The 25,777-nt window shown below is 39.4% G+C and overlaps 1 protein-coding gene across 1 annotated transcript in view; it reads right to left on the bottom strand.

Moving 5' to 3' along the window:
- The window catches only part of mtus2a (microtubule associated tumor suppressor candidate 2a), an 89,809-nt gene that overhangs the window by 26,394 nt on the left and 37,638 nt on the right, over nucleotides 1-25,777 (bottom strand). The window contains exon 6 of the mRNA XM_061739278.1: nucleotides 8,378-8,554. Within this exon, the coding sequence (XP_061595262.1) occupies nucleotides 8,378-8,554 (177 nt within the window). The remainder of the gene's footprint in view (nucleotides 1-8,377; nucleotides 8,555-25,777) is intronic.

Genomic DNA, 25,777 nt, shown 5'->3' with positions numbered 1-25,777 from the left:
CTGTACACGTACATAGGTACGTGCCTATGTGCATTATACCTTTGTTTTATATGTATTAATCATATTAATATCAATATCAATCATAATATTTGATATGTTTATGGGAAAGAAATACTGTAATATCTTGGAATGACCCCGACCACAAACTAATGAGAATATGTTATATAACTTAAATCTGAGACCCTGAGAAAGAGGCAGAGCTTCTAGCGGATATATGAAGAGACATAGAGGCATGTTCAAGTTTTCTGTGTTTCCTTTTCATTATGTATTTATCATTTGTTTTATCATCAAAAATCGTTTGTACTTTTTATTTGCTTGGCATGGCGTCTTGATTAAATTATGCAAACTTTGCCAAAATACATTTTAAATCCAAATTATACAGCAACAAACTAGGAAAAGTGCCAGCGGAGACGTTGCCAGGCATTGCACAAGAATCAAAACAGCCGTCACTCTTCGCTTCATTTTCTTCTTTTTTCTTCTTTCTTCTCAGATTTATGCAATTTTCTGTTTTTCTTTAAAATCTTCTCCTACATTTTCTCTTTCATCTCTCCCCCCTGCTGCGTGTCATGATGACTACGTCTTTCAGGATCTTCTCTCAAGAAGAAGCAACACATGAAAGGGGGAGATCTAACCGGCACCTTTGTGCCCTTTCCGGGAATATGAGTTTAGTTGGCAACATAGGAAACAATCAGGAACTGACATATTTTTAAATGTTATTTTTGTGCTTGATGTTTTTTTCTGCATTGAGTAGTGCTGGTATAACACAAGCAGTTGACTTAAAAGAGTTAATGTGAGACGTGTTGCGCAGATATTCCAAATTATGGCGGAAGGCGATGATAAAATTCTTTGGAAAAACAAGGTTTGATGTTTGCGGAGTAGGAAGAAAAAGGTTTCAAGAGGTTTTGCAGAGTCGGTGGTGAAGCAGAAGAGAGAGAGAAGAGAAGCCTTGTAAAAAAAAAACTCATTAAACTCCTTATGGGAAAGAAGCCTCTGATCCCGAACAAATCCCCATATAACCCTTGAGAGATAATTTAGGTCTGCAGAGATGTCATTTATGTCCCGTCTCTGCACGACTGTTCACTATGCAAGTTTTGGTGCAGTCATGCAAGAGTGGAGGGCGTCTCACTGTTAGCGGAGACCACTTTCAGTGCGTTTACATGGGAAGTTTAATTCCTCTTTCATTCAAATTAAATCCGATTTAAAATGAGTAAAAATTACCATGTAAATACCTAATTCCAAAGGAAAATGGCCATTCCGAATTAAACTTAATTCCGAAGTAAATGGCTGGTTTATTCCGATTTTAAATCCGAATAGAATAATTCCACGATCATGTATACACTCATTCTGCTTTAAATTAATTCCGGTCTTTCGGCGCTGCTCGTTCCCTCGTCCGTCTGTCGCATCATGTAACCGTGGCTAGGGCTGGGCGATATATCGAGATTTTAATATATGTCGATATATTTTCAAACGCGATATGGTACGAGACAATATCGTTTATATCGATTTTTAAAAATATATATATATTACACTGCATTGTTTTGAACTTTAAAAAAAATTGAATTGCTGAGATTTGTACCAATTGATTTTTTTGCTTTTGTGGCTTTTTTAATATATATATATATATATATATATATATATATATATATATATATATATATATATATATATATATATATATATATATATATATATATATATATATTTTTTTTTTTTTATGATTTTGATATAGCTTATTTTGTGACAAATTGACTTGAATGTTTTATTTGAGATTTGCACAAATGTTTTGTTATTTGCACAACTGTCAACCTCAGTGGAAAAGTCTGCCTGTTACTGTCTACATTGTATTAATTGCACAGTGTATTTTAATTTAATTGTTATGCAGGAAAGGGATATTTGTTTTATTTTATTCAAGAAGCATTTTTATTCTATATATGCAGGCAGTTTATTTTTATTTCATTTGTTTTATACATGTTGATATTGTGCAGACCTCTGTTAATAAAGGAACCTGTGTGACATTTGGCACGAGGCTTTGTATTAAAACTGACTGTTTTTTTAAGGGTTTGCCTCAGAAAAAAATGAAGCTAACAGAGATGCTAACAGAGATGCTAACAGAGATGCTAACAGAGATGCTAACAGAGATGCTATGCTATAATGCTTTGGGGGAAACCCCAATTATGTCACAGAAAAAATATCGATATATATCGAGTATCGCCATTCAGCTAGAAAATATCGAGATATGACTTTTGGTTCATATCGCCCAGCCCTAACCGTGGCCTTTGTTTTTGCAAATACTCCAGCAAGACGGCCTTGAATTTGTCTTTTAAATTAGTTAAACGCTGCAGAAATGGTCAGAGAATGATATTATCACACATATCTTTCTTGTAAATGTTGCTGTAAACATGAGGATCCACCTTTCTCATGGAAAACACACATCTCTTTTGAGTAAATAACCAAACTTTTGTGGGGTTTGGCAGAAGTCTGGTAGCTTGTTACAGATTTGGATAAGAAGCAAAGTGAGAAAATATGTTTTTTCATAAACTAGATCATCCACTTCCATTGATGTTTTTTTTTTTTAAATTGAAATGAAATTGAAATTTTATTTCAAACATGAAACAGTAGTGAATACAAAACAAAACAATAATAATCAATAAATAAATGTAAATAAAAAAACAAAATAAACAAAAATATAAATAAAAACATGCATCCGTCATAATTAACATGCACGAAAAGCAGTAGGAAGAAGTAAAAACTTATTAAATCCTACCCCCTAAACTCTATTTCATTATAATCAGAATTTCATTTAATTTCATTTAATTTCATTTTTATTTATTCCGATCATGGAAATATGCAAACAAAAGAAACAAACAAGTAAAATGACAACACAATCAAAAGCATATTCCATAACCAGAAAGGAAGAAGAAAATCTTATTCTACCTGCCCCTCCCTCAAAACTAAATTGAACAATAATAACAGATGGTCTGCACAATTACTTAGTTAATATCACAAGGAAAGAAAAACAAGAAAATAAAAGATAGATTGTCTGTCTCCATACGCATATATTATACATTTAGACTATTTCATCCATACATTGCTATTTTTTTCTCTTTAAATGTATTTTTAAACTGAAATTTAAATCATAATTTAATGAATTCCATAACTTAATTCCAACAATTGAAATGCTCATCTGCTTTAGAGTTGTTCGGGCAAATAAATGTTTAAAATTAAATTTTAAATCTTCATTGTTTGAACTGAAAGTAAACATGTATTGTAAGTTTTCTGGTAATAATTTACATTTAGCTGTTACATGATTGTGAGTGTCTGTAACTAAACCAAATCTTGGAGTTTCAGTAATCTTGATTCAATAAATAATCTGTTGGTGTTTTCTCTGTAATGCGTATTGTAAATAACTTGAAGTCTTTTCTCTAATAAAAATAAAAGATTCATATTAGTTGGATATGTTGGAATTAATTTAATTTCTATACAAAAAAACAAATATATCTATATTTACATATATACTGTAACACATACACACACACACACACACACACACACACACACACACACACACACACACACACACACACACACACACACACACACACACACACACACACACACACACACACACACACACACACACATATGTATATAGATATACATATATATATATACATATATATATATATATATATATATATATATATATATATATATATATATATATGTATATATATATATATATATATATACATATATACATATATATATATATATATGTATATATATATATATACATATATATATATATATATATATATACATATACACACACACACACACGTTATATGAACATCAATAATAACATCCTCACACCTATATACACATGTTTGGCATTGACCCTGCAGTTTAAATAAATGGCATTCAATATGAGAGGCAAATTCATCCAATTTAGTAATTGTTATTCATATGTGGATCATAAACGACACACGTCTCTGAGGTTCCGACTGTGCCTGAACGCATCAGAATCACAGATCTGCTGCTGGCAGCGCTGGGAATGATGTCTGTCATCTGTAGGCATGAACCGTGTGCTAATGTTATCCCTGGCTACAAACACACACCAGAGGGGCGGTTAAGATGAAAATCCTGCTCTGATCTTTCCCACTGACTGCTTCTTTATCGGACTAGGGTTTGGTTTATGTCAGAATCTCCATCATCTGAAACGTCAGTGAGAATACTGACTAAACCACGGCGCTCTCCATGGTGCTGAAGTAACACGTTTTTGTGTTGGGTACAGACTAAACCACGGCGCTCTCCATGGTGCTGAAGTAACACGTTTTTGTGTTGTATACTGACTAAACCACGGCGCTCTCCATGGTGCTGAAGTAACACGTTTTTGTGTTCTATACTGACTAAACAACGGCGCTCTCCATGGTGCTGAAGTAAGACACGTTTGTTATTGTGCCTGATTCTCTCAGTTCTGCCTAGGGAGGGGAATCGAGAACCGGTTCTTGTTCAGAACCCGTTCCCAGTGATTCAATTCCTTGTGAATAGAGGGAATGTGCATGATGTCACAGATGCAACTTCACAGCAGGTTTCGCCCACTGAGTGTCAGAAAGACTGAGTGTCAGAAAGACTGAGTGTCAGAAAAACTGAGTGGCAGAAAGACTGAGTGTCAGAAAGACTGAGTGTCAGCGTAAACCTTTAGTTTGAGCAACTAGAAAAAACATCTACAATGGGACCGAGCTGTTGTGCGATCGACTGAACTCATAGATTTAGCAAGAAATCGGAGTTATCGTTTTACAGACTGCCGAAAAATAAGCTTAAGAGAGACAAATGGATCGCTGCAATTCACAGAAACGTGGATTTCCGGTTCCCATGTTGTATCAGGTAATGTTGGATTTTTGGGTAGCTAACGTTAAACGGTCCAATCATAAAGTTCGGTGTCCTCATTACTTTAATTTCTCCGACAAATCCTGCCTTGAAGTCGGACCAAGCGTCAGACTTTTGTATGCCTTCAAGCTTTGCTTCGTGTATTTCCCCGGCGTAGAAATTAAGTACATATAAATAACAGGAAACTGGATTTGTGGCCAAATATTAATGTCCATGGACCACTGGTTCTTGGTAACTGTACCAAATATTCATGTCCATGGACCACTGGTTCTTGGTAACTGTACCAAATATTAATGTCCATGGACCACTGGTTCTTGGTAACTGTACCAAATATTAATGTCCATGGACCACTGGTTCTTGGGGTAACTGTACGGGTCACTGTAAAGTCCAACTGACGCTAATTTAAGCCGATAATCCAGTCTTCTCCACTAGTTGCAGCTGGTTTTGCTGATGTTTTGCCACTCAGTGCGAGTAAGGGGGCTGGTCCAGTGGGGAAGTGACGTCAATGCAGACCCTCTACAGTAAACGTGGCACCCAAGCGATAGTAACGCCCAAAAGTCAGGTTACATTTCAGTAAAAAAGACAACAGGGCAACTTGCAGTAATTGCCAAGTGGATATTTTGTCAAAGTGTTGAAATGCAGTTTGATTGGATTTGACTTGATTGTATTTGTGACTGGCTGACATAATTTTATTTTTAGTACTCAGTTCATATATCCTTTTTAAAAAGAGAATTTTAACTCCTCAGAATGATTTATGTTGTATTTTGTTAATTTCTACGGAAGAATATTTATTTTATTATTATTAAAACGTTATATTGGTGATGCTAATCGACCTTTTATTGTCCTTTTTTCAAATTAGAATTGATATGGGAATTAGCTAAAAAAGGTATGAAAAGGAGATGTGTCTCCATCACTGGAGTTAAATTCTGGAATGATGCCAACATCAATTTAAAAACATGTCATTCTTTTTTTGTATTTAAGAAAATGGTTTGTAAAGCTATTTTTGAAGCTTATAAGTGCAATTGACCATCTGTAAATGTTTCTTTGCTTTTCTATTGTTTCTTTGCCTTTTGTTGTTTCTTTGCTTTTCTATTCTCTTTTTGGTTTTCTGGAAGTCGGTAGCCAAAAAAAGAAAGTTGGTACAATAGGATAGGCTTTTATAAGCATTTTGCTTCAGCCTATGCCTTTTCAGTTATTGTTCAACACATTTTTTGGTTTTGTATGAAATGTTAATGCTGTGCACAAGGTTTTTTTGGTGTTGTTTTGTGTTGTCATGACTGAAATAAACTTCATTCATTCATTAATTAATTAATTAATTCATTCATTCATTCATATGGGAATTGATAAAGAACCGAATCGTTAATCAAAATCAAAAATGTAACGGGAATCGTAGAAATCTTATCAATTCCCATCCCTAGTTCTGCCCTTCCATCAGTATTGATACTGCAACGGTTGTAGCATCACCATATTGATCAAAGTAACGAGCAGCATCTTGCAGTGGCAGAAGAGCAAGATCATGAAGACACACTTGCCCCCGGGGTAGACTCCAGATATTTCTTTAATATTTGATGAGACAGTAATGTCTGAGCTGCTGGAAATACAGCCAAGACCAATCCATGCTGTAAAAACATACTTCATGGAAGATATGAGGATAAATACATTTACTTAGTGTAGTACGTCGAAAAAACGAGTAATATAAAACCCTTCAAATGTATAGCAACATCCAATATGAATAAAATCAGATTATACTGATTAAAAGGACATTCAATCAAAATTATAAATGCTGTTATTACAAGAAGTCAGGATGATACAACGAGCCTAAAGGAGTGGGTTTGGGTGGATATTGGACTTCCTTCTGTCCTGAAAGCCTCAATCATTGCAGTTTTATCTAGACCCAAACTAAAAAAAGTGAAAGAAACTGAAAATAAAATTACTCGCAAGCTTGTCTCAAATTCAGGAAATTTTATTCACAGTCTTATGGCTTTCTGCCTCATTAAATATGTAGCTATTAATCCTAAATTTTACCAAGCCAAATGGACAATAACTTAAATGAATGTAGTGTTTGTCCATGTTTTAGGATTAAATATACTTATTTATTAAACACATACAATGCCTTTAGCATCAGATCAGTGCACATTGAGGTAGATATTCTTACTGCTATCACATTCTCCAAATCTGTGATAAACCACGAGAGAAACATGGTTTGGTGACAGCCCTGATGTCTGCTGGGTTTCGCTGTCCAAAAATACCTTTTTCTTACATGGCAGGAGTGAAAAGACGGGATAGTTTTCCTCTAAGATAGTAAATTATTAAAACACAGCAAATAAACATGTCTGTGAAAAGTGTGGTACTATAGAACTCTGGTGTCAACTCTGTGTGTGAAAATACTAGTGTGTGTGAAAATACTAGTGTGTGTGAAAAGCATGACTGTCGGCGTTCGTGTCATGCAGGTGTTATATTTAAGTTTATATTTCACTGCACCGACACACGATACCAGCATTTCTGAGTCCATCCTCATGGTAGTTTTACGGAAGAGTATTAGGGCCATGCAGGAGAAAAAATATTTGAGAGGGGAAGATTTTATTTTATTGTACACTTCGAGAAAAAAGTCGAAATGTCGAAAAAAAAAAGTCAAAATGTTTCACATGGAATAGCCATTTCAAATAAAGGCTTTTTATATTTGAAGAAGAGTGCCTTGGATTTTTCTTTATTTTTTGTTGAGAATAATGTTGAAATACAATTTTGAGAATGAAGTCGAAATTCACCTTTTTTCTCAACATTTCAACTTTATTCACAAAATGTTGACTTTTTTCTCAACATTTAGACTTTTTTCTCGACATTTCGACTTTTTTCTCGACTTTTTTTTAAAAGTGCATAATGAAAAAAAAATCTTCCTCCTCTAAAATATTATTTTTATTTTTCTCCTGCCTGGCCCTAATACTCTTCCATAGTAGTTTAGTAGTTTAGGGACGTGTTCAGATTTTCAGGGTACTGTGACATGTTACAGTTATTTAAAATCTATTTATTTCCCATTTTATTTCATCATGTAAATATTCATGTTAAGTTTAATTGTGGACTGTTTATTTTTTTAAAGGTATGAAAACATTAAAGTTTTCAGTTATGATTGCATAAATTGTCTATATTTCTTTGCTTTATATAAGGTTAAATACTTTAAATACTTGCTGTTGAATCTCAATATTATACTAGTATCAATATGTTGCACAACTACAGTCATATAATTCATGCAACAGCTCAAAAAACTGTTTTAATAACACTAACCCAAATCAATATCGGAATCGAATCAAATCGTGATAATCGATTCTGAATCTTAAGAATCGGAATCGATTCTTGACATTTGAATCGATCCCCAGCCCTAATCCTTCTCACTGTTTTTTGCACAATATTGTGTCTATTTATCTCTCAGTTTCTGGTAAATGATACTTTCCCAGCTCGTGCTGAAACACAGTGTTGCTCTACTCTTACTGACCTCCGGGGGAGCTGCGGGGCTGGGGGGGCAGGAAGCGGCGCGGCAGAGCCGGGGTGGACGGAGGCTGGAGGCTGTTGCTGCGACACGGCGCCCCCCTCTGGTGGTCCGCTGCCGCGGGGCTGGTGGTCACCCTGTGGAGGGGGGGGTCGTCACTCACACTCACACCTGCAACAGAAACTTCACTTTAGTTATAAAAATAATTGAAGCTGCAAGCAGCGATGAACGGCCCTCGCGCGTCCAATTTTCACCAACAAAAGTCTCAAAACTGAGTCCGATGACACCACCCATGAGTCTTTATGTCAAACCAATCAAAAGTTATGGCAGAAAATAGGAACTATCACATATCGACCAATCAGATGAAGGGGCAGGGCTATTTTGCACCAATTATGTTCAAGGAATCAAAACCGAGTCCGATGACACCACCCACAAGTCTTTATGTCAAACCATTCAAAAGTTATTGCAGAAAGTAGGAACTATCAAATATGGACCAATCAGATGAAGGGGGGGGTGCGCTTTTTGGCGTCTAGCGTCGCCACGGTAACACTTTTGACTGAGAAAAGTAATGCCCATCGTCGCCGGATCGAGATGCACATTTTGATGTATAACACACCTGGGTGCACGTTACGGTTCGGGCCGTATTAACTGCAGAAGAAATGGCATAAATTGCGCCAAAATTACACAATTAATTCAAAATGGCCGACTTCCTGTTCGGTTTTGGCCATGGCGCCAAGAGACTTTTCTTTAAGTTGCGACATGATACAGGTGTGTACTGATTTTCGTGCATGTACGTCAAACCGTATTGTGGGGCTTGAGGCACAAAGTTTTCCGGGGGGCGCTGTTGAGCCATTTTGCCACGCCCATTAATGCAAACCATTAAATATCACATTTATCGCCTTGGCTTGGTGCAAAATTTGGTGACTTTTGGGGCACGTTTAGGGGGAAAAAAGGCATTCATTTCGTCGGAAGAAGGAAAAAAAAAAAAAAAAAAAATTCCTACAGATACAATAGAGCCTTTGCACTGTAAGTGCTCGGGCCCTAATAACAATATTCACACCACAATAAAAGCTTTTCTAAACAGGAATGTTTTCGGTAAAGATTTAAAAGCAGTGGGGGATTTAGCTGAGCTGATCTCAGCAGGTAAAGAGTTCCAAAGTTTGGGGGCCCGGACTGCAAAAGCCGGCCCTGGGATGATCTGAGAGAGGCCCTGGCAGGTAGGGGGTTAAAAGCTCTTTAAAATAACCAGGGGCTTGGTTATTTAGGGCCTCGAAAGTCAGAAATAAAATGTTAAAATCAATGCGATATTGAACAGGAAGCCGATGAAGGGACGACAGAATTGGAGTGATATGTTCAAATTTTCTTGGGACATTGACTCTTCAACTCTTTCATCACGTCCCACATTTTGCTGCATTTGGTTTCTTTCTTTTTGTTGTGGTTAAATGTTTGTTTCGGCCTCTGCTTTGTCTGAATTCAGCTTCCCCAGACTAAAGCTCGTAAGCTTTGGGCCTCGCTGCTGCTTCCAGTGCTCTGGAGCAGTGTTTATCCTGCACACGTTTACATAAATTCCCTTCCTCTGGAACACAACACTCACCCACGCATTAATCAATGTTTATCCCGGCCTTTATTACAGCACACTAATCTATCAAATGACTGGTGGAAAGTTTACACACTCATGCTCTGTGTAAACCCGGCTCAGCTCCCACCGCTGATCAATAATGACACAACAGATTGCTGGTGAGTCTGTGACGACGGCGGATGAGGAGTCTGATGGGCTGAGTTTATTTCCAGTTCCTCGCTCCCAAAACAACAACGATCATTGAGATAATACATTTAATTAGATCATGTAGATCATGAATGTATCCTGATATCTAAATAATGAAATCATGTACTCTCTTCTTCCTGTGTGTCGTGTCAGAACCTGCCGTTACTCCGGATAATAATAGTTCACCGCAGGGAGGTTCATGAACTCAGAGGGAACAGATTGTTTTGGTCACCAGGTGATTGTACCTCCCTGTGAATGCAGGAGTGAACGCAGGAGTGCACGCAGGAGTGCACGCAGGAGTGAACGCAGGAGTGCACGCAGGAGTGAACGCAGGAGTGAACGCAGGAGTGAATGCAGGAGTGAACGCAGGAGTGAATGCAGGAGTGAACGCAGGAGTGCACGCAGGAGTGAACGCAGGAGTGAATGCAGGAGTGAACGCAGGAGTGCACGCAGGAGTGCACGCAGGAGTGCACGCAGGAGTGAATGCAGGCGTGAACGCAGGAGTGAATGCAGGAGTGAACGCAGGAGTGCACGCAGGAGTGCATGCAGGAGTGATCGCAGGAGTGAACGCAGGAGTGCACGCAGGAGTGAACGCAGGAGTGCACGCAGGAGTGATCGCAGGAGTGATCGCAGGAGTGAATGCAGGAGTGAACGCAGGAGTGAACGCAGGAGTGCACGCAGGAGTGCATGCAGGAGTGAACGCAGGAGTGCACGCAGGAGTGCACGCAGGAGTGAACGCAGGAGTGATCGCAGGAGTGAACGCAGGAGTGATCGCAGGAGTGATCGCAGGAGTGATCGCAGGAGTGATCGCAGGAGTGATCGCAGGAGTGATCGCAGGAGTGATCGCAGGAGTGAATGCAGGAGTGCACGCAGGAGTGAACGCAGGAGTGCACGCATGAGTGAATGCAGGAGTGAACGCAGGGGTGAACGCAGGAGTGAACGCAGGAGTGCACGCAGGAGTGAACGCAGGAGTGAACACAGGAGTGCACGCAGGAGTGAACGCAGGAGTGATCACATGAGTGATCGCAGGAGTGATCGCAGGAGTGATCGCAGGAGTGAACGCAGGAGTGAACACAGGAGTGCACGCAGGAGTGCACGCAGGAGTGAATGCAGAAGTGCACGCAGGAGTGAACGCAGGAGTCAATGCAGGAGTGCACGCAGGAATGAACGAAGGAGTGAACGCAGGAGTGAACGCAGGAGTCAATGCAGGAGTGCACGCAGGAATGAACGAAGGAGTGAACGCAGGAGTGCACGCAGGAGTGAACGCAGGAGCGCACGCAGAAGCGAACGCAGGAGTGAATGCAGGAGTGAATGCAGGAGTGAATGCAGGAGTGAATGCAGGAGTGCATGCAGGAGTGAACGCAGGAGTGAACGCAGGAGTGAACGCAGGAGTGAACGCAGGAGTGAACGCAGGAGTGAACACAGGAGTGAACGCAGGAGTGAATGCAGGAGTGCACAAGCCAAGAGCTGCCTACAAACATCCACACTGAGTTTGTTGCAACCTCTATTATGATGTAAATATGAATCTAAGGCCACATTTACACATAGCCGGGTATTTACAAAAACTGATATTTCCCCCTCTACGTTTTGAAAAATACCATCATTTACACAAACCCGCATAAATATCTGTTAAGGTGCTATGAGCAGCCAAACCTACAGGGGGCAGTGTAACGAGAAGATAAAGTCATGCTAGCCAATCAGAATCCTGGAAAAAACATCAACAAATGACACGAGTAACTTCCAGTTACTTCCAAGATGAACGAGAGTCTTTAGTTTGGAGTGACAGAGAAGTGGAGTTACTTTTAAGTGTGACGTTAGAATATAAAACAGGTAAAATACAAGAAAATATTGACGGTTACAAACAAATTGTAAACAGGTCGCACACATGACGCTGGTGCCGGAGTTTTCAGGAATGATGGTTTTTGGTGACTTTGAGCTTCATTTTCGTGTAAACGAACGGCCAAAATGCATGAAAACACCACAGTTTTTGATACATGGAAACGGGGCCTAAGAATGAAATGACGAAAAACGCCACATCAAATGCACGTGAAAAGAGTGAATGTTTATCAAATATTGCCAAGTAGGACTGGTCCGTCGCTAATCAGATTTCACACTGTTGATCAGTTACAGTCCTCGTTATCTTTAAAGGGCACCTAAGTATCTCTGCATATTCATATTCAGCCCCCAAGCAGACTGAGCTGTTTCAGTCATTTAACAATTCAAGATGTTCTTAATATATTTTAGAGCAATGAAATAAATAATGGACTTTTGCATTAAGCAGTAACACGTCTCCGGAGAGTTTTCATTCTGTTTAGATTGTCGTCTAAGTCCAGTTTTTCAATCTTCCTGACTGCATTATGTATTGGAGGTGATTGGATCCAGGTTGCTATGGTAACGCACATGGATGGAAGTGGAGTAAACAAGCCGGAGAGGAGGGCGGGGGGGGACTGGCTTTGGAGCTGGACCTGGAGCTAGAGGAGGAGCTGGAGGAGGAGGTGGAGCTGGAGCTGGAGCTCAATATGGAGCTGGACCTGGAACCGGAACCGGCTGCTCGGTGCTGCTTCACTTCAGCATCGTCACAAAGATTCTCCAGCAGGTCAAAACAAACGGAGTCTGAACTGATCACTTTCATCTCTGGCCGACACCGTCGTTTACGAAGGGCGTGGCCAAAAACATTTATGAGCAACCAGATGATTCAGACTATAACGCATCTCTGAAAATCCAGTTAGAGTCGTGTTTTAAACCACCTCAGTTTTATCCAAAGTGGTTTTTGGCTGTGAACAAATCTCCTGACAGAATCTGAGTGATATAAATCAGACCTGGGACGGTGGTGTGAACACAACCTTTGTGACCCATAAAAGCTGGTCGCACAAGTTGAAAAACTGAGTCGCTCAGGAGATTTTCTGATAGATCTCATAAGTCATTATTCCTCCTTTCACTTTTAGTTGAATCAAATTCCTTTGCTCTACATTTAATCAATGTTTATGGTTCAAAAATTCTCCTTTATGGTCGTTCTCAGCACTCATGACCGTCCGTGAATGTTCCGACCGTCCAGAGCTCCTTCAGGATTTATTACTAAGGTTAAATACAAGCAGCTCGTCCTCCGGGAACCAAACGGGCGGCTCGTCCAGACGGGCAATAGTGAATGCGTTTACATGGAAGTTTAATTCCTCCTTAATTCAGAATTAAAATGAAATCCAATTTAAAATGAGTAAAAATTACCATGTAATCACCTAATTCCGAATTAAAATGGCCATTCCGAATTAAACTTAATTCCGAAGTAAGTGGCTGGTTTATTCCGATTTTAAATCCGAATAGAATAATTCCGCGATCATGTTTACACTCATTCCTCTTTAAATTAATCCCGGTCTTTCTTTCTGCTCGTTCCCTCCCCCGTCTGTCTCCATGATCTTATATTCCCCGCTGGGCTTGTTTTCCAAACAAAGTTTCAAGATTCAGCACGCAGTAAACGCTGGTCAAGAGCAGAGACCATTTATTTAATAAATAGAAATAATTAAAAGAACAGCTGGAAACAGGAAACATCAAAATTGTGAGCTTTTCAAAGTTGTAGCGGCTAAGTTAGTTTTTCTTCCGGTAGTTTAACTTCCGGTCCCCCCCCTATCCAATCAGACCCAACCCCCAGACATTAAGAGGAATTGGAGAAAGACCATCAAACGTGCTGTTCATGTCAACCTCAATTTGGAATTACTATTTCCATGTAAACTCGAAGGAAATAGTTTAATTCTGAATAGTTTTATTCAGAATAATTAATTCCGAATTAAAAAACATGATGTAACCGTGGCCACTCTCAGTCAAACTGATAAGGAGCTCCATATCTACAGATTACTAACAGACTGACTGCTGGTTCCTGGTCTGAGGTGACAGGAATCGCCATCATCTGTAAAAGGTCAAGCAAACTCCTGCAACGCAGCGCTGAGACGACTGAGGAGAGGATGGTCAGATCGACACAACGTTGGGGGATTTTTGATTTGATTTGAAGATTTTATTTCGAACATGCACATTAAAAAACCAACGAAATCCCCCAACTTGGGCAGACCTCACGGATCCACCAACATTACAAAACCCCAAATAAAAAATAAATTAGCGAATATTTTATGAAATCAATAAACAATTCCATCATCAAAATTATAACAAATAAAGGTTCAACATATCTTGCTTTGCATGTAATAAGACTAGGTAATATATTAGTTTCACCTTTTAAGTTGAATTATTGAAATAGATTAACTTTTACACCATATTCTAGTTGAATTATTGAAATAAATGAACTTTTACACCATATTCTAGTTGAATTATTGAAAAAAATTTACTTTTACACCATATTCTAGTTGAATTATTGAAATAAATTAACTTTTACACCATATTCTAGTTGAATTATTGAAATAAATTAACTTTTACACCATATTCTAGTTGAATTATTGAAATAAATTAACTTTGTAAAGGACCATATTGAGCCATTCATCTTTATAAGTGAATAAATATCATTTTGCCTATAACTTATTCCTGCATCCCTCTTTTATCGATCCGGCGAGACGGGTCACCGCGTTTTTGGAGCTCCAAGTCACATATCCAGGGGCTCCTCTGAGCACCAGACCAAAATAATTATGTGCAGCCCTGGATATAATACTCAATTATATGTATATATAAATATAGTCAAAATCAAAACAAATCAAGGCAAACAAAAGAAAACAAAACCAACGCCCAACATTTAGTTGTGCTACTATGTCTGTATGTAATAATAGAAGTAATTATAATGTATAGTATTACATTATCATTACTTTACTATAATACTACAATATAATAGAGAACAATAGACAGCAATGGTATAACAATACACTTGAATAACTATATAAGAGTAGATGTGCTATATACACTGGTTCATATATTTATCTCCAATTATATACATAAAAATTACTATAAATCTACATATCGACATATCTACATATAACTATAAATCAATATATATTAATAGAGATATAGATACACAAATACTGTACGTATAATACAACTCAATATATCCATATACATACCTACATATAACATATTCGAATCTGTATTTTGAATAGAATGTTTCTTTGTATCTTTTTTTAAATGGTGATATGTTTTGACTTTGCTTTATCTCGATGTTCAGGCTGTTCCACAGTTTCTCTCCGCAGGTCGACATATATAATTTTATATATATATATATATATATATATATATATATATATATATATATATATATATATATATATATATATATATATATATATATATATATATATACACATATACACATATAATACAAAAGCTCTTCAGTGATAAAGTCTGTTGAGAACTTTTAAATTAAACTGACCCCTGAGGTTGTAGCCTCCCTGTCTTTCAAAAAATATCCCCTGTATCTGATCAGGATACTGGGAATGTTAATATGCAGACTGCAATTCGAAGGGAAAGAGAGTGCATTTCATTATCAGTGAAAGCAAACTGATACACATCAGTGATTGGCAAAGCGCCAGCCGGTGATGGATTCCAGAGACAAAGGAGAGGAAGAGGAGGATGCAGGGTGTGAAGAGGAAGCTATTAAAAGGAAACACAAAAGAGCTACAAGGGGAAATAAATGGACGGCGTTGCAATAGAGCTGACGGGAAGCTCTGCATGTTATGAAAGAAAGGGAGTGAAAAACGCTGCAGATATTAAAAAGGAACAAGAGGAAACAGATGAGAGCAAAATCTCAGTGGGAAGCCTTTTAATTAGAGCAGCTCGCACCTTGAGGAAAACTAACACTCTTATATCTTGGATACTGAAATAATGTGTCATAGTGCTTCAATATTCATAGATTTTTTGTGTATCAGTGTGTGGAATTAAACTGTGGAATGGTTTGAATTTGGAGTTAAAAGAATGTACAAACATAAAACAATTTAACAAGAAATAGAAAGAAATGGTTTATTTGAGGTATAAAGGTGAAGACTGTGTTTAAAGATCACCAGCTGTTTGTGTTCTGCTATTCTGTCATGTTGTCTTTGTATGTTTATATACTTAGATATACGTATTATATTTACATCATAGTTATATTATATGATATATATTTATACAAATTAGTGTATAGAATAAAAAATAAATACAGACAGTGGAAAGGGGGTAAGATTAAATAAGTTTATACTTCCCCCCACTGCTTTTCAAACATGTAATTTGAAATATATGTTTTGATGTTTTTTTTTATGTGGTGGAAAGCCAACCTGTATTTGTTTTCTTGTCTTTTTTCTTGTTTTTTTTATACATGTACGAAATAAACGCAAACGAACGAACGAACGAACGAACGAACAAACGAACAAATGAACGAACATCATCTGCAAAGAGTGAAGTTTTTCTCCTGAAGTCATTTCATGTGACTTCAGCATAAACTCACACTGAAGCTAAATCCGCAGAAGAGACTGCCGTTCTGCAGGAATCCATCAAGTCCGTCCAGACTGAGCTGAAGCAGCAGCTTCAGGTGTACAAGCCTCCACATTTCTGCTGAGGTGAAACCGCTGCACTGCTGAGTGCAGAAGAACCGGAGAAAAAAACTCCTGTTCTTCAAGAAAAACAGCCTCTGGGGTTTGTGGTTTTTGTTGCAGATTTCCAGTGCTTGACGTGAGGCCTCCGTGTGTTCCTGCTTCCTGGATTGGCAGTGGATGTCACCGCCCCCCCCCCCTGGGTTTGTTTGTGTATATATATGTATGTGTATGCGTATGTATGCGTATATATATGTATATATATTAAATATAGTAATAATGCACATATATATGCCTTAGGTTTTTACCGGCATGGTATCAACCATTAATATGTGTGCAGACAAGGTAAAAATAAAAAAAATAAAAATAAACAGCCTCTGGGGAAAGAAAATAGATGTTTCAAATATGTGTCATAAAAAAACAGAAATGATTGATAGTGATGGAGTTATTTTCCTCTTTGATGTAAAGAGTTGGTCGTCTCTCCTCCTGCTCCACAACAAAACCTCCTGTATTAGTCATTAATATTGATGCGCGGATCCATACTGAAATATCCATACTTCCGATACCAGATATGTATGCTCCGAAATCAATTCTCAAACTAAAATATTGATACTTTTGATACTTCAGTCATTTGTGGTGATGTATATCATTAACAGGAATACGTTGGAAAGTAACTAAACTATTCAGGTTTTGTCTAAACGACACGCTGCTGGTAGGAACTACTTTTATTAATTTTCATTTTTATAGTAGTTATTATTTTTGTCTAACATTCTCTTATTTAAAGGAGCTTGAGGCAGGATTGAGGCAGGATTTATGAAAAAATTCGTATCGTTTAAGTTTTCTAGTAATAATGTCAGATGAAGCGTTCCAAACCCAAAAGAATGATCCTCTAGTGTATCTCTCCGTTGCCTTGAACAGGCTGTGTGCTGCAAAATGTGCTGCAATTCGGCCGCCGAATTTCCCGCGCTGTCCTTTGGATGTGACGTCACATGACGCTGCATGCACGTTCTCCCCGTTCTCCCGTGCCGGCTTCACTGTTGGCTGCAGTACCCCCAACGGCCGTCGTGGTGAAGGGTGGCGCTAGAGAGTCTCATTTCTTAAAAGGAGCCTTATGCTCCTTTAAGTTGCTTCCTGACTTTTCAGTATTAGAAACAAAGCAGTGCACTGTCCTGCCTGCACTTCCATAGTTCATGAGAACTAGGAACTTGCACAACTCTGACAACCAGTTACATTAAAACTTTAAATTTGGCTCTGCTACAAACAACATCATTTTAAATAGTGATACGAATCATAGTTTGATTCTCTTTACATTTGCACAATAAAAGCCTGGATACTCTCAAGAGTAAAATCTAACCTTAACTGTCCTTTTCAGTTACGCCCCCCTGACAGGCGTGAGCTCAGCGCTGCAGACGACAGACAGAGTGTGTAATTAAGCCCGACGACTGAATCCATCACAGAATAATATTTGTTCTGCTTATTAGCGGCTGCTTCCTCTAATTTGTTTGCGGCTGGAAACGTCTGTCACTCTTCATTTATAAGTCACGAAGTAAAGCGTTTCCCCTTTAATCCTCTAAATGCTCGTCACACGGAAGCTTTTTAAAGTAGGTTTACTTAAAAACAGATAAAAGGAGACCGCTGGTGTGGAGTCTCATTCATCCACGTCTTGAGAAGAGGAACACGTAAATCCAATTACAATGACTACGTTTACATGCAGTCAAAATTCGGGTTAAGGTCAATATTCCGGTTGGGGATAATCTGTTTCCATGCGTGAGCAAACAGGGTTATCCCTGTATACATGGTGATTAATGATTTGGGATATCTGGATCAAACCAGCGACGCACAGAGAACATCATGACGCAATTCCCGTCATTTCCGCTTCTTCTTCCTGTATCCAAATTCAAAACAACAACAATAACAGCAGCACGGCGGATAATCAACAGCCCAGTAGAAGTCGTTTTGTTTCTCGGCCCTGTTGTTCTCCTTTTTCAGCGTCTTCCAGCGGAGCTTGATCTGGTCTGGCGTTCGTACAAATCCTGCTTTGCGCAACTTTTCTCTCACCTTTTTGTAAATCTAGCTATCCCGGTACTTTCTACCATCTACAAATGCAGAAATGTTCATATCTTTCATGCCATTTATGAAGTGATTAGTCTCCTCCTGGTCTTGCGTTTCGCCATGTTCATAAGTACGGTGGCCGAGACCCGCCATTGCTGAAAATTAAAGAAACGCTGCAAATAAAAAGAAACTCTGCAAAAAAAATAAATGCTTTGCAAATAAAATAAATGCTGCAAATAAAAACAAACGCTGCTGCAAATAAAAGAAACGCTGCAAATATAAAGAAACGCCGCTGCAAATAAAAAAAAAAAAACGACACAAATAAAAAAGCCACAAAAAAAAGTGAATTATCGGGGACTATTTTTGCTGATGCACCGGTGTTTTTTACGTGAAAGGAGAAGAAGAAGACGAAAAGGACGTAAGTGAAAAGGAAGAAATAAGAAGAGCGAGGAATAAGAAGAACAACGAACGAGAAAATAAGTGAAAAGGTTAGTGTTCAACGTCGCTACGTGTCATTTTTAATGTGCAACACCGGTGCATCGGCAAAAACAGTCCCCGGTAATTCACTTCCGTTGTGGCTTTTTTATTTGCGTAGTTTTTTTTTAAATTTTCAGCGGCGTTTCTTTATATTTTCAGCATTTCTTTTATTTGCAGTGGCGTTTGTTTCTGTTTGCAGCGTTACTTTTATTTTCAGCAATGGCGGGTCTCGGCCACCGTACGTGTAAGAACTTCCTGGGCTCAAAAGACCAGGATTCCTTGTGAAAAGAACATGCGCAGAAAACAAATCCATGTTCCGTTTGATGGGGATATCCCGTTTGGCGTTTACATGACCAAATATTTGGGTTAGAAAAGGAGTAACCCAGGGGTCATTTTCGGGTTTTTAAAAAACGGAATATGAGCAAATTATGGTTATTCAAAGGGGTTATTGATGTTTACATGACCGTGCAACCGGGTTATTGCTTATATTCCGCTTAGAAAAGGGTTATTGACGCATGGAAACGTAGTCAGTGAGGGAAAAGTACATATTAACACCGGGTTTGATAGAAAGAGCAGCGAGTAACCTAAGGAGTAACCATCTGTTTGTTCAAAACTCGCTGACAGCCAAAATCATCCCTGCTGAAGAGTCGCTGAGCCGCGGAGGCCGAGCTGCCAGAAACTGAAGCCTTTCCCTCGTTCCGTGGTCAGGAATCTGTTCACCGTCAGACTCTTCTCCAAACAACTCCCTCCAACTGTGAGTTCAGTAAATACCGCAGAACGTCGAGGCTCCTGGCAGGATTTAAAGCTCCCACTTAAAATCTCTGGAAGAACGTAACATAGCCTGTGGATGTTAGGAAGCGATAACACACAGAACATCTTCAAACGCTGAAGACGGGAACTTCACACGCTGCTGTGATGCTTTTCTGCTCCGTTTTTATCCTTCAACATTATTCACATGATCTCCCACCACTCAAATGATATTTTCAGACGTGACTCGTTTGCTTTGAAGTGAAAAGAGAAACCACGAGTTCTTTAAAAGTGGAGAATAGAAACTGAGAGAAGTAACACGATGGAGGGAAGGATGGAGGGATGAGATTATTTCAGGGAATAATGGAGCTGGTGAGCAGATATTACCGCGCTAACGTTTATCTGTTATCGATAAAGTTGCTTTCGTCAACGAAAATTCGGACTAAATATCGTCGTCAACGAACCTTTATCACCTGAGGAAAACGAGACGCAACGAAAATGCTGGTCATGTGACGATAACGATAATTAAATATATAATGCAATATCGTCGACGAATAAAAACCAGACTAAAATGTAGATTACAAAATAAAAACTCTAAACTCTGCTAAAATGTGTCTTCGTTTTCGTTGACCAAAACGAGACGAGATGAAATGTTATAACAAAGATCCTTAATATACATTTTTTACACATTTCACTTTCCTACATAGACGTGGAAAAGAAAAAAACAAATGTGTCGTCGGAAAAGAAAAAGATGGGGAGAAATGAGGAAAAATAAATATGTTGTAAACTCAAATTAGAGTCTTCTGTATCTGGAATGAATGTATTCTTGAGTCAATAAGGTAACAATAATATAATTAAAGCTGCAAGCAGCGATGAACGGGCCCTCGCACTCATGGCCACCGCCCCCCATGAGCATATCAGAAATGACACCACCCACGACTTCCTATGTCAAACCATTCAAAAGTTATAGCAGAAAAAAGGTACAACCAATCAGAAGAAGGGGCGGGGCTAATTCAGGCCAAATAAGGTCAAGGACTCAATACCGAGTCCGATGACACCACCCACAACTCTCTATGTCAAACCATTGAAAAGTTATAGCAGAAAATAGGGACAACCAATCAGAAGAAGGGGCGGGGCTAATTTTCACCAATTATGGTCAAGGACTCAATACCGAGTCCGATGACACCACCCACAACTCTTTATGTCAAACCATTCAAAAGTTATGGCAGAGAAAAGTTTTCTAGGGGGGCGCTGTTGAGCCGTTAGGCCACGCCCATTAACGCAAACCATGAAATATCAAATTTATCGCCAGGCCTGGCTTGCATGCAAAATTTGGTGACTTTTTTTTTGTAAAATGGGTTTGGCTAAATACAATCTTTGACTAAAACTAGACTAAAATGGACAATTCTGACTAAAATAAGACTAAAATGCTCAGACTTTTAGTCGACTGAAAATTGACACGAATAAAAGGAGAATGAACGTGACTAAAACTAATAAAAAATGATAGCTGGACCCAAAGACTAGACTAGAACTCAAACTGAAACAGGCTGACAGAAACAACACTAGTTATTGATCCACCTGCCGTTTATCAGAGTGGAGCATCAGCTCAGCTCGTAAACCCTAATGAACAGCAGAGCAGATGAAATTCAGGGAGAGTTTATCAGTTAATAAACGAGCCCACGGAGCTGCGGAGCCCCCCCTGCCCCCCCTGCCCCCCCCACGGTCACGGCTCTGCCGCTTCAATAACCCTCTGCCATGTTGGTTTTTCTCTCCTTGGCTCAGAATGGCAGCCATTTCTAATTGGCCCCTCTAATTTGCTGTTCTGCTGGTGTGTGTCTGTGTGTGTGTGTGTGTGTGTGTGTGTGTGTGTGTGTGTGTGTGTGTGTGTGTGTGTGTGTGTGTGTGTGTGTGTGTGTGTGTGTGTGTGTGTGTGTGTGTGTGTTCCACAGAAACCATCTGTTCACAGTGAGCTGGCGTGAGTCGCAGCCCGGATCTGAGCTGAGGCATCTGGGATACGGCGTCCACTCTCCTCCCTCTCTTTCCTCCCTTCTTCCTCCCTTCTTCCTTCCTCACCGCTCATTTTGACTCATTGAATAAAGCTTTTATAGCTGCTTCTTCTCTCCACAGATTTCTGCTCAGCCGCCCCCTCTCATTCATCTAATTCCCTCTGTTATCGCATTGTCGCCTAAAAAGAGACGGATAGCGTTTATAACACAGAGTTTGCTTTGACAATTGAGTTTCCTTCATGAACACAGCGTGGCTCAAAGGCTTCATCACCCTCTTCCTGGTGGATTCTCCTACAAGCGAGGCCTGTCAATCAGCGACCCCCCCTCTCTATGGCCATGAACGTGGAGTATGAACGTGAAGTATGAACGTGGAGTATGGACGTGGAGTATGGACGTGGAGTATGAACGTGGAGTATGAACTTGAAGTATGAACGTGGAGTATGAATGTGGAGTATGAACGTGGAGTATGAATGTGGAGTATGAACTTGAAGTATGAACGTGGAGTATGAATGTGGAGCATGAACGTGAGTATGGATGTGGAGTATGAATGTGGAGTATGAACTTGAAGTATGAATGTGGAGTATGAACGTGGAGTATGAACGTGGAGTATGGACGTGAGTATGGACGTGGAGGATGGACGTGGAGTATGGACGTGGAGTATGGACGTGGAGTATGGACGTGGAGTATGAACGTGGAGTATGGACGTGGAGTATGAACGTGGAGTATGAACGTGGAGTATGGACGTGGAGTGATGTGGAGTATGGACGTGGAGTATGGACGTGGAGTATGGACGTGGAGTATGGACGTGGAGTATGGACGTGGAGTATGAACGTGGAGTATGGACGTGGAGTATGAACGTGGAGTATGAACGTGGAGTATGGACGTGGAGTGATGTGGAGTATGGACGTGGAGTATGGACGTGGAGTATGGACGTGGAGTATGGACGTGGAGTATGAACGTGGAGTATGGACGTGGAGTATGGACGTGGAGTGATGTGGAGTATGGACGTGGAGTATGGACGTGGAGTATGGACGTGGAGTATGGACGTGGAGTATGAACGTGGAGTATGGACGTGGAGTATGAACGTGGAGTATGGACGTGGAGTATGAACGTGGAGTATGGACGTGGAGTATGAACGTGGAGTATGGACGTGGAGTATGGACGTGGAGTATGGACGTGGAGTATGAACGTGGAGTATGGACGTGGAGTATGAACGTGGAGTATGAACGTGGAGTATGGACGTGGAGTGATGTGGAGTATGGACGTGGAGTATGGACGTGGAGGATGGACGTGGAGTATGGACGTGGAGTATGAACGTGGAGTATGGACGTGGAGTATGAACGTGGAGTATGGACGTGGAATATGAACGTGGAGTATGGACGTGGATTATGGACGTGGAGTATGGACGTGGAGTATGGACGTGGAGTATGGACGTGGAGTATGGACGTGGAGTATGGACGTGGAGTATGGACGTGGAGTATGGACGTGGAGTATGGACGTGGAGTATGAACGTGGAGTATGGACGTGGAGTATGAACGTGGAGTATGGACGTGGAGTATGGACGTGGAGTATGGACGTGGAGTATGGACGTGGAGTATGGACGTGGAGTATGGACGTGGAGTATGAACGTGGAGTATGAACGTGGAGTATGAACGTGGAGTATGAACGTGGAGTATGGACGCCGTCTCTAGGGTTGCCAACCATCCCTTGAACAACGGAATCGTCCTGTATTTATAAACTAAAGTACGCGTCCTGTATTGAAGTGAAAAGGGACGAACTTTGTCCCCTAATAACTATCCGTTATAACTATGGAATAGATTGTTAGTCAACAGTTAATTAATAAGCTATTGATGAGTTGTGAAGTATTTGTTAACAGTCTGTTAAGGATTCATAATGATGCTTAATAGATAGTTAATAGGTCATTAATAAACTGATAGTTAATAAGTTATAAATGACTTCCTAAATAACAGTTAACAGTTTGTTAATGATTTATAACTATATGAATCCTTAGATTTATAACTGTATAAATCCTAATAGATAACTGTTAGTTAAAGCTGTTAGTTAATGAGTTATAAATTACTTGTTAACTGTATGTTAATGATTTATACCTATACTTTATAAATTAGTAATAGATCATGAGTAAATTACTTACTAATTACTTAATAGTTTATATATGTTATTGGGACGTTATTCTAAAGTTGCAACTATTCTTCATTTAGTAACAATTAATAAATGTGGAATAGTGGCTATCTATAAGGCAGAGTTATAAATCCTTAACAAACTGTTAACTGTTATTTAGCAAGTCATTTATAACTCATTAACTATAAGTTTATTAATGACTTATTAACTATCTATAAGGCATCATTATGAATTCTTAACAGACTGTTAACAAATACTTCACAAGTCATTAATAGCTTATTAATTAACTGTTTACTAATGATCTATTAACTAGTTATAACGGATAGTTATTATAAAGTGTTACCTTGTTTTATATTAATTTATACAATTTTAAGTCAAGCAGGACAGGTTCCTGTTTAGGAAAATTACTTATTTTATTCAGTTCATTTTGTTATTTTGTATTAAAGTGAATTGCTGGATAATAATGTGTTTTCCATGTGTTCATGACATTCAAAAATATGCATCTTCAATTCAGGTTCGAGTCAAAAATCGTTTCACTCACAAAAAAAGAGGCAAAAAAAATTCCCCACGCCAGAAAGGGTGAAGGCTGCCGATGAGGTGTCCCTTATTTATTTTTCAGGGAGTTGGCAACCCCAGCCGTCTCTCTTATAGACACATTCTGATCCCTGCGAAGCCTTGGGGAGGCGTCTATGACCAGGCTACAGCGTGGCTTTGGATGATGCCTAATCACTCAAGCCTCCCAGACACTCAGCTAACATACGTACTTACATGGAGCGTGCAAACAGCTTATGACAATCGATTAAAGCCTTATCTGTTCATAAATAATCAAAAATGTACTCTCAATATCCTCCGATGTTAATCCATTTAAATAATATTGATTTCCAGGAGTCCAACTCCTCTCTGGTCGATTATTTTGTTTAATTTTCACTTCCGCCCCTGTTCTTTCACTGTCCTGAGGAGCTTGCTCACACCGAGCCTCGCAGTAAATTCCTGTAAATAACGGCATGTTCTTAAGAGTTCCATAACCCTTTATCCTTCCCCCAGGGTGCATTGCAGTTTATGGCCGCTGGCCGCTTCTCCTCCCCTTTATGGAGGCAGAAAGCACGTGTGAACAAAGCTTTCCGAGCAGTTTATGTATGAATCCAAGGGATTTTCTCTCTGACGTACTTAACGGGAGCCTTGCAGGCGCTTCCTCTGCTTCTCCTCGCTCGGTCTGTGTGCATCATCTGGAGGTCAACGGGGGTCAGGTCTGTTTACTGATCAATGAGGACAATAAACAACAGAGGATTGCTGTTCTTCTTCCTGGACCAAGAGGCAGTGGGGGGTTTTGTTCTTGATGGAGAAGTGTGTCTTCCTGCTCTATAAGTTGGGTTGAGGTGAGACGGGTCAAAGATAATCGAGGTGAGACGGGTTGAATATACTTCAGGTGAGACGGGTCAAAAATACTGGAGGTGAGACGGGTCAAAGATAATCGAGGTGAGACGGGTTGAATATACTTCAGGTGAGACGGGTCAAAGATACTGGAGGTGAGACGGGTCAAAGATAATCGAGGTGAGACGGGTTAAAGATACTGGAGGTGAGACGGGTCAAAGATACTGGAGGTGAGACTGGTCAAAGATACTGGAAGTGAGATGGGTCAAAAATACTCCAGGTGAGACGGATTGAAGATAGTTGAGGTGACACGAATCAAAGATACTGGAGGTGAGACGGGTCAAAGATACTCGAGGTGACA

This window comes from Cololabis saira, chromosome 14 (genome assembly GCF_033807715.1).
Source record: "Cololabis saira isolate AMF1-May2022 chromosome 14, fColSai1.1, whole genome shotgun sequence".
NCBI lineage: Eukaryota > Metazoa > Chordata > Actinopteri > Beloniformes > Belonidae > Cololabis > Cololabis saira.
The sequence above is the reverse complement of the archived record's forward strand: the minus strand, read 5'-3'. Positions and strand labels throughout refer to the sequence as shown.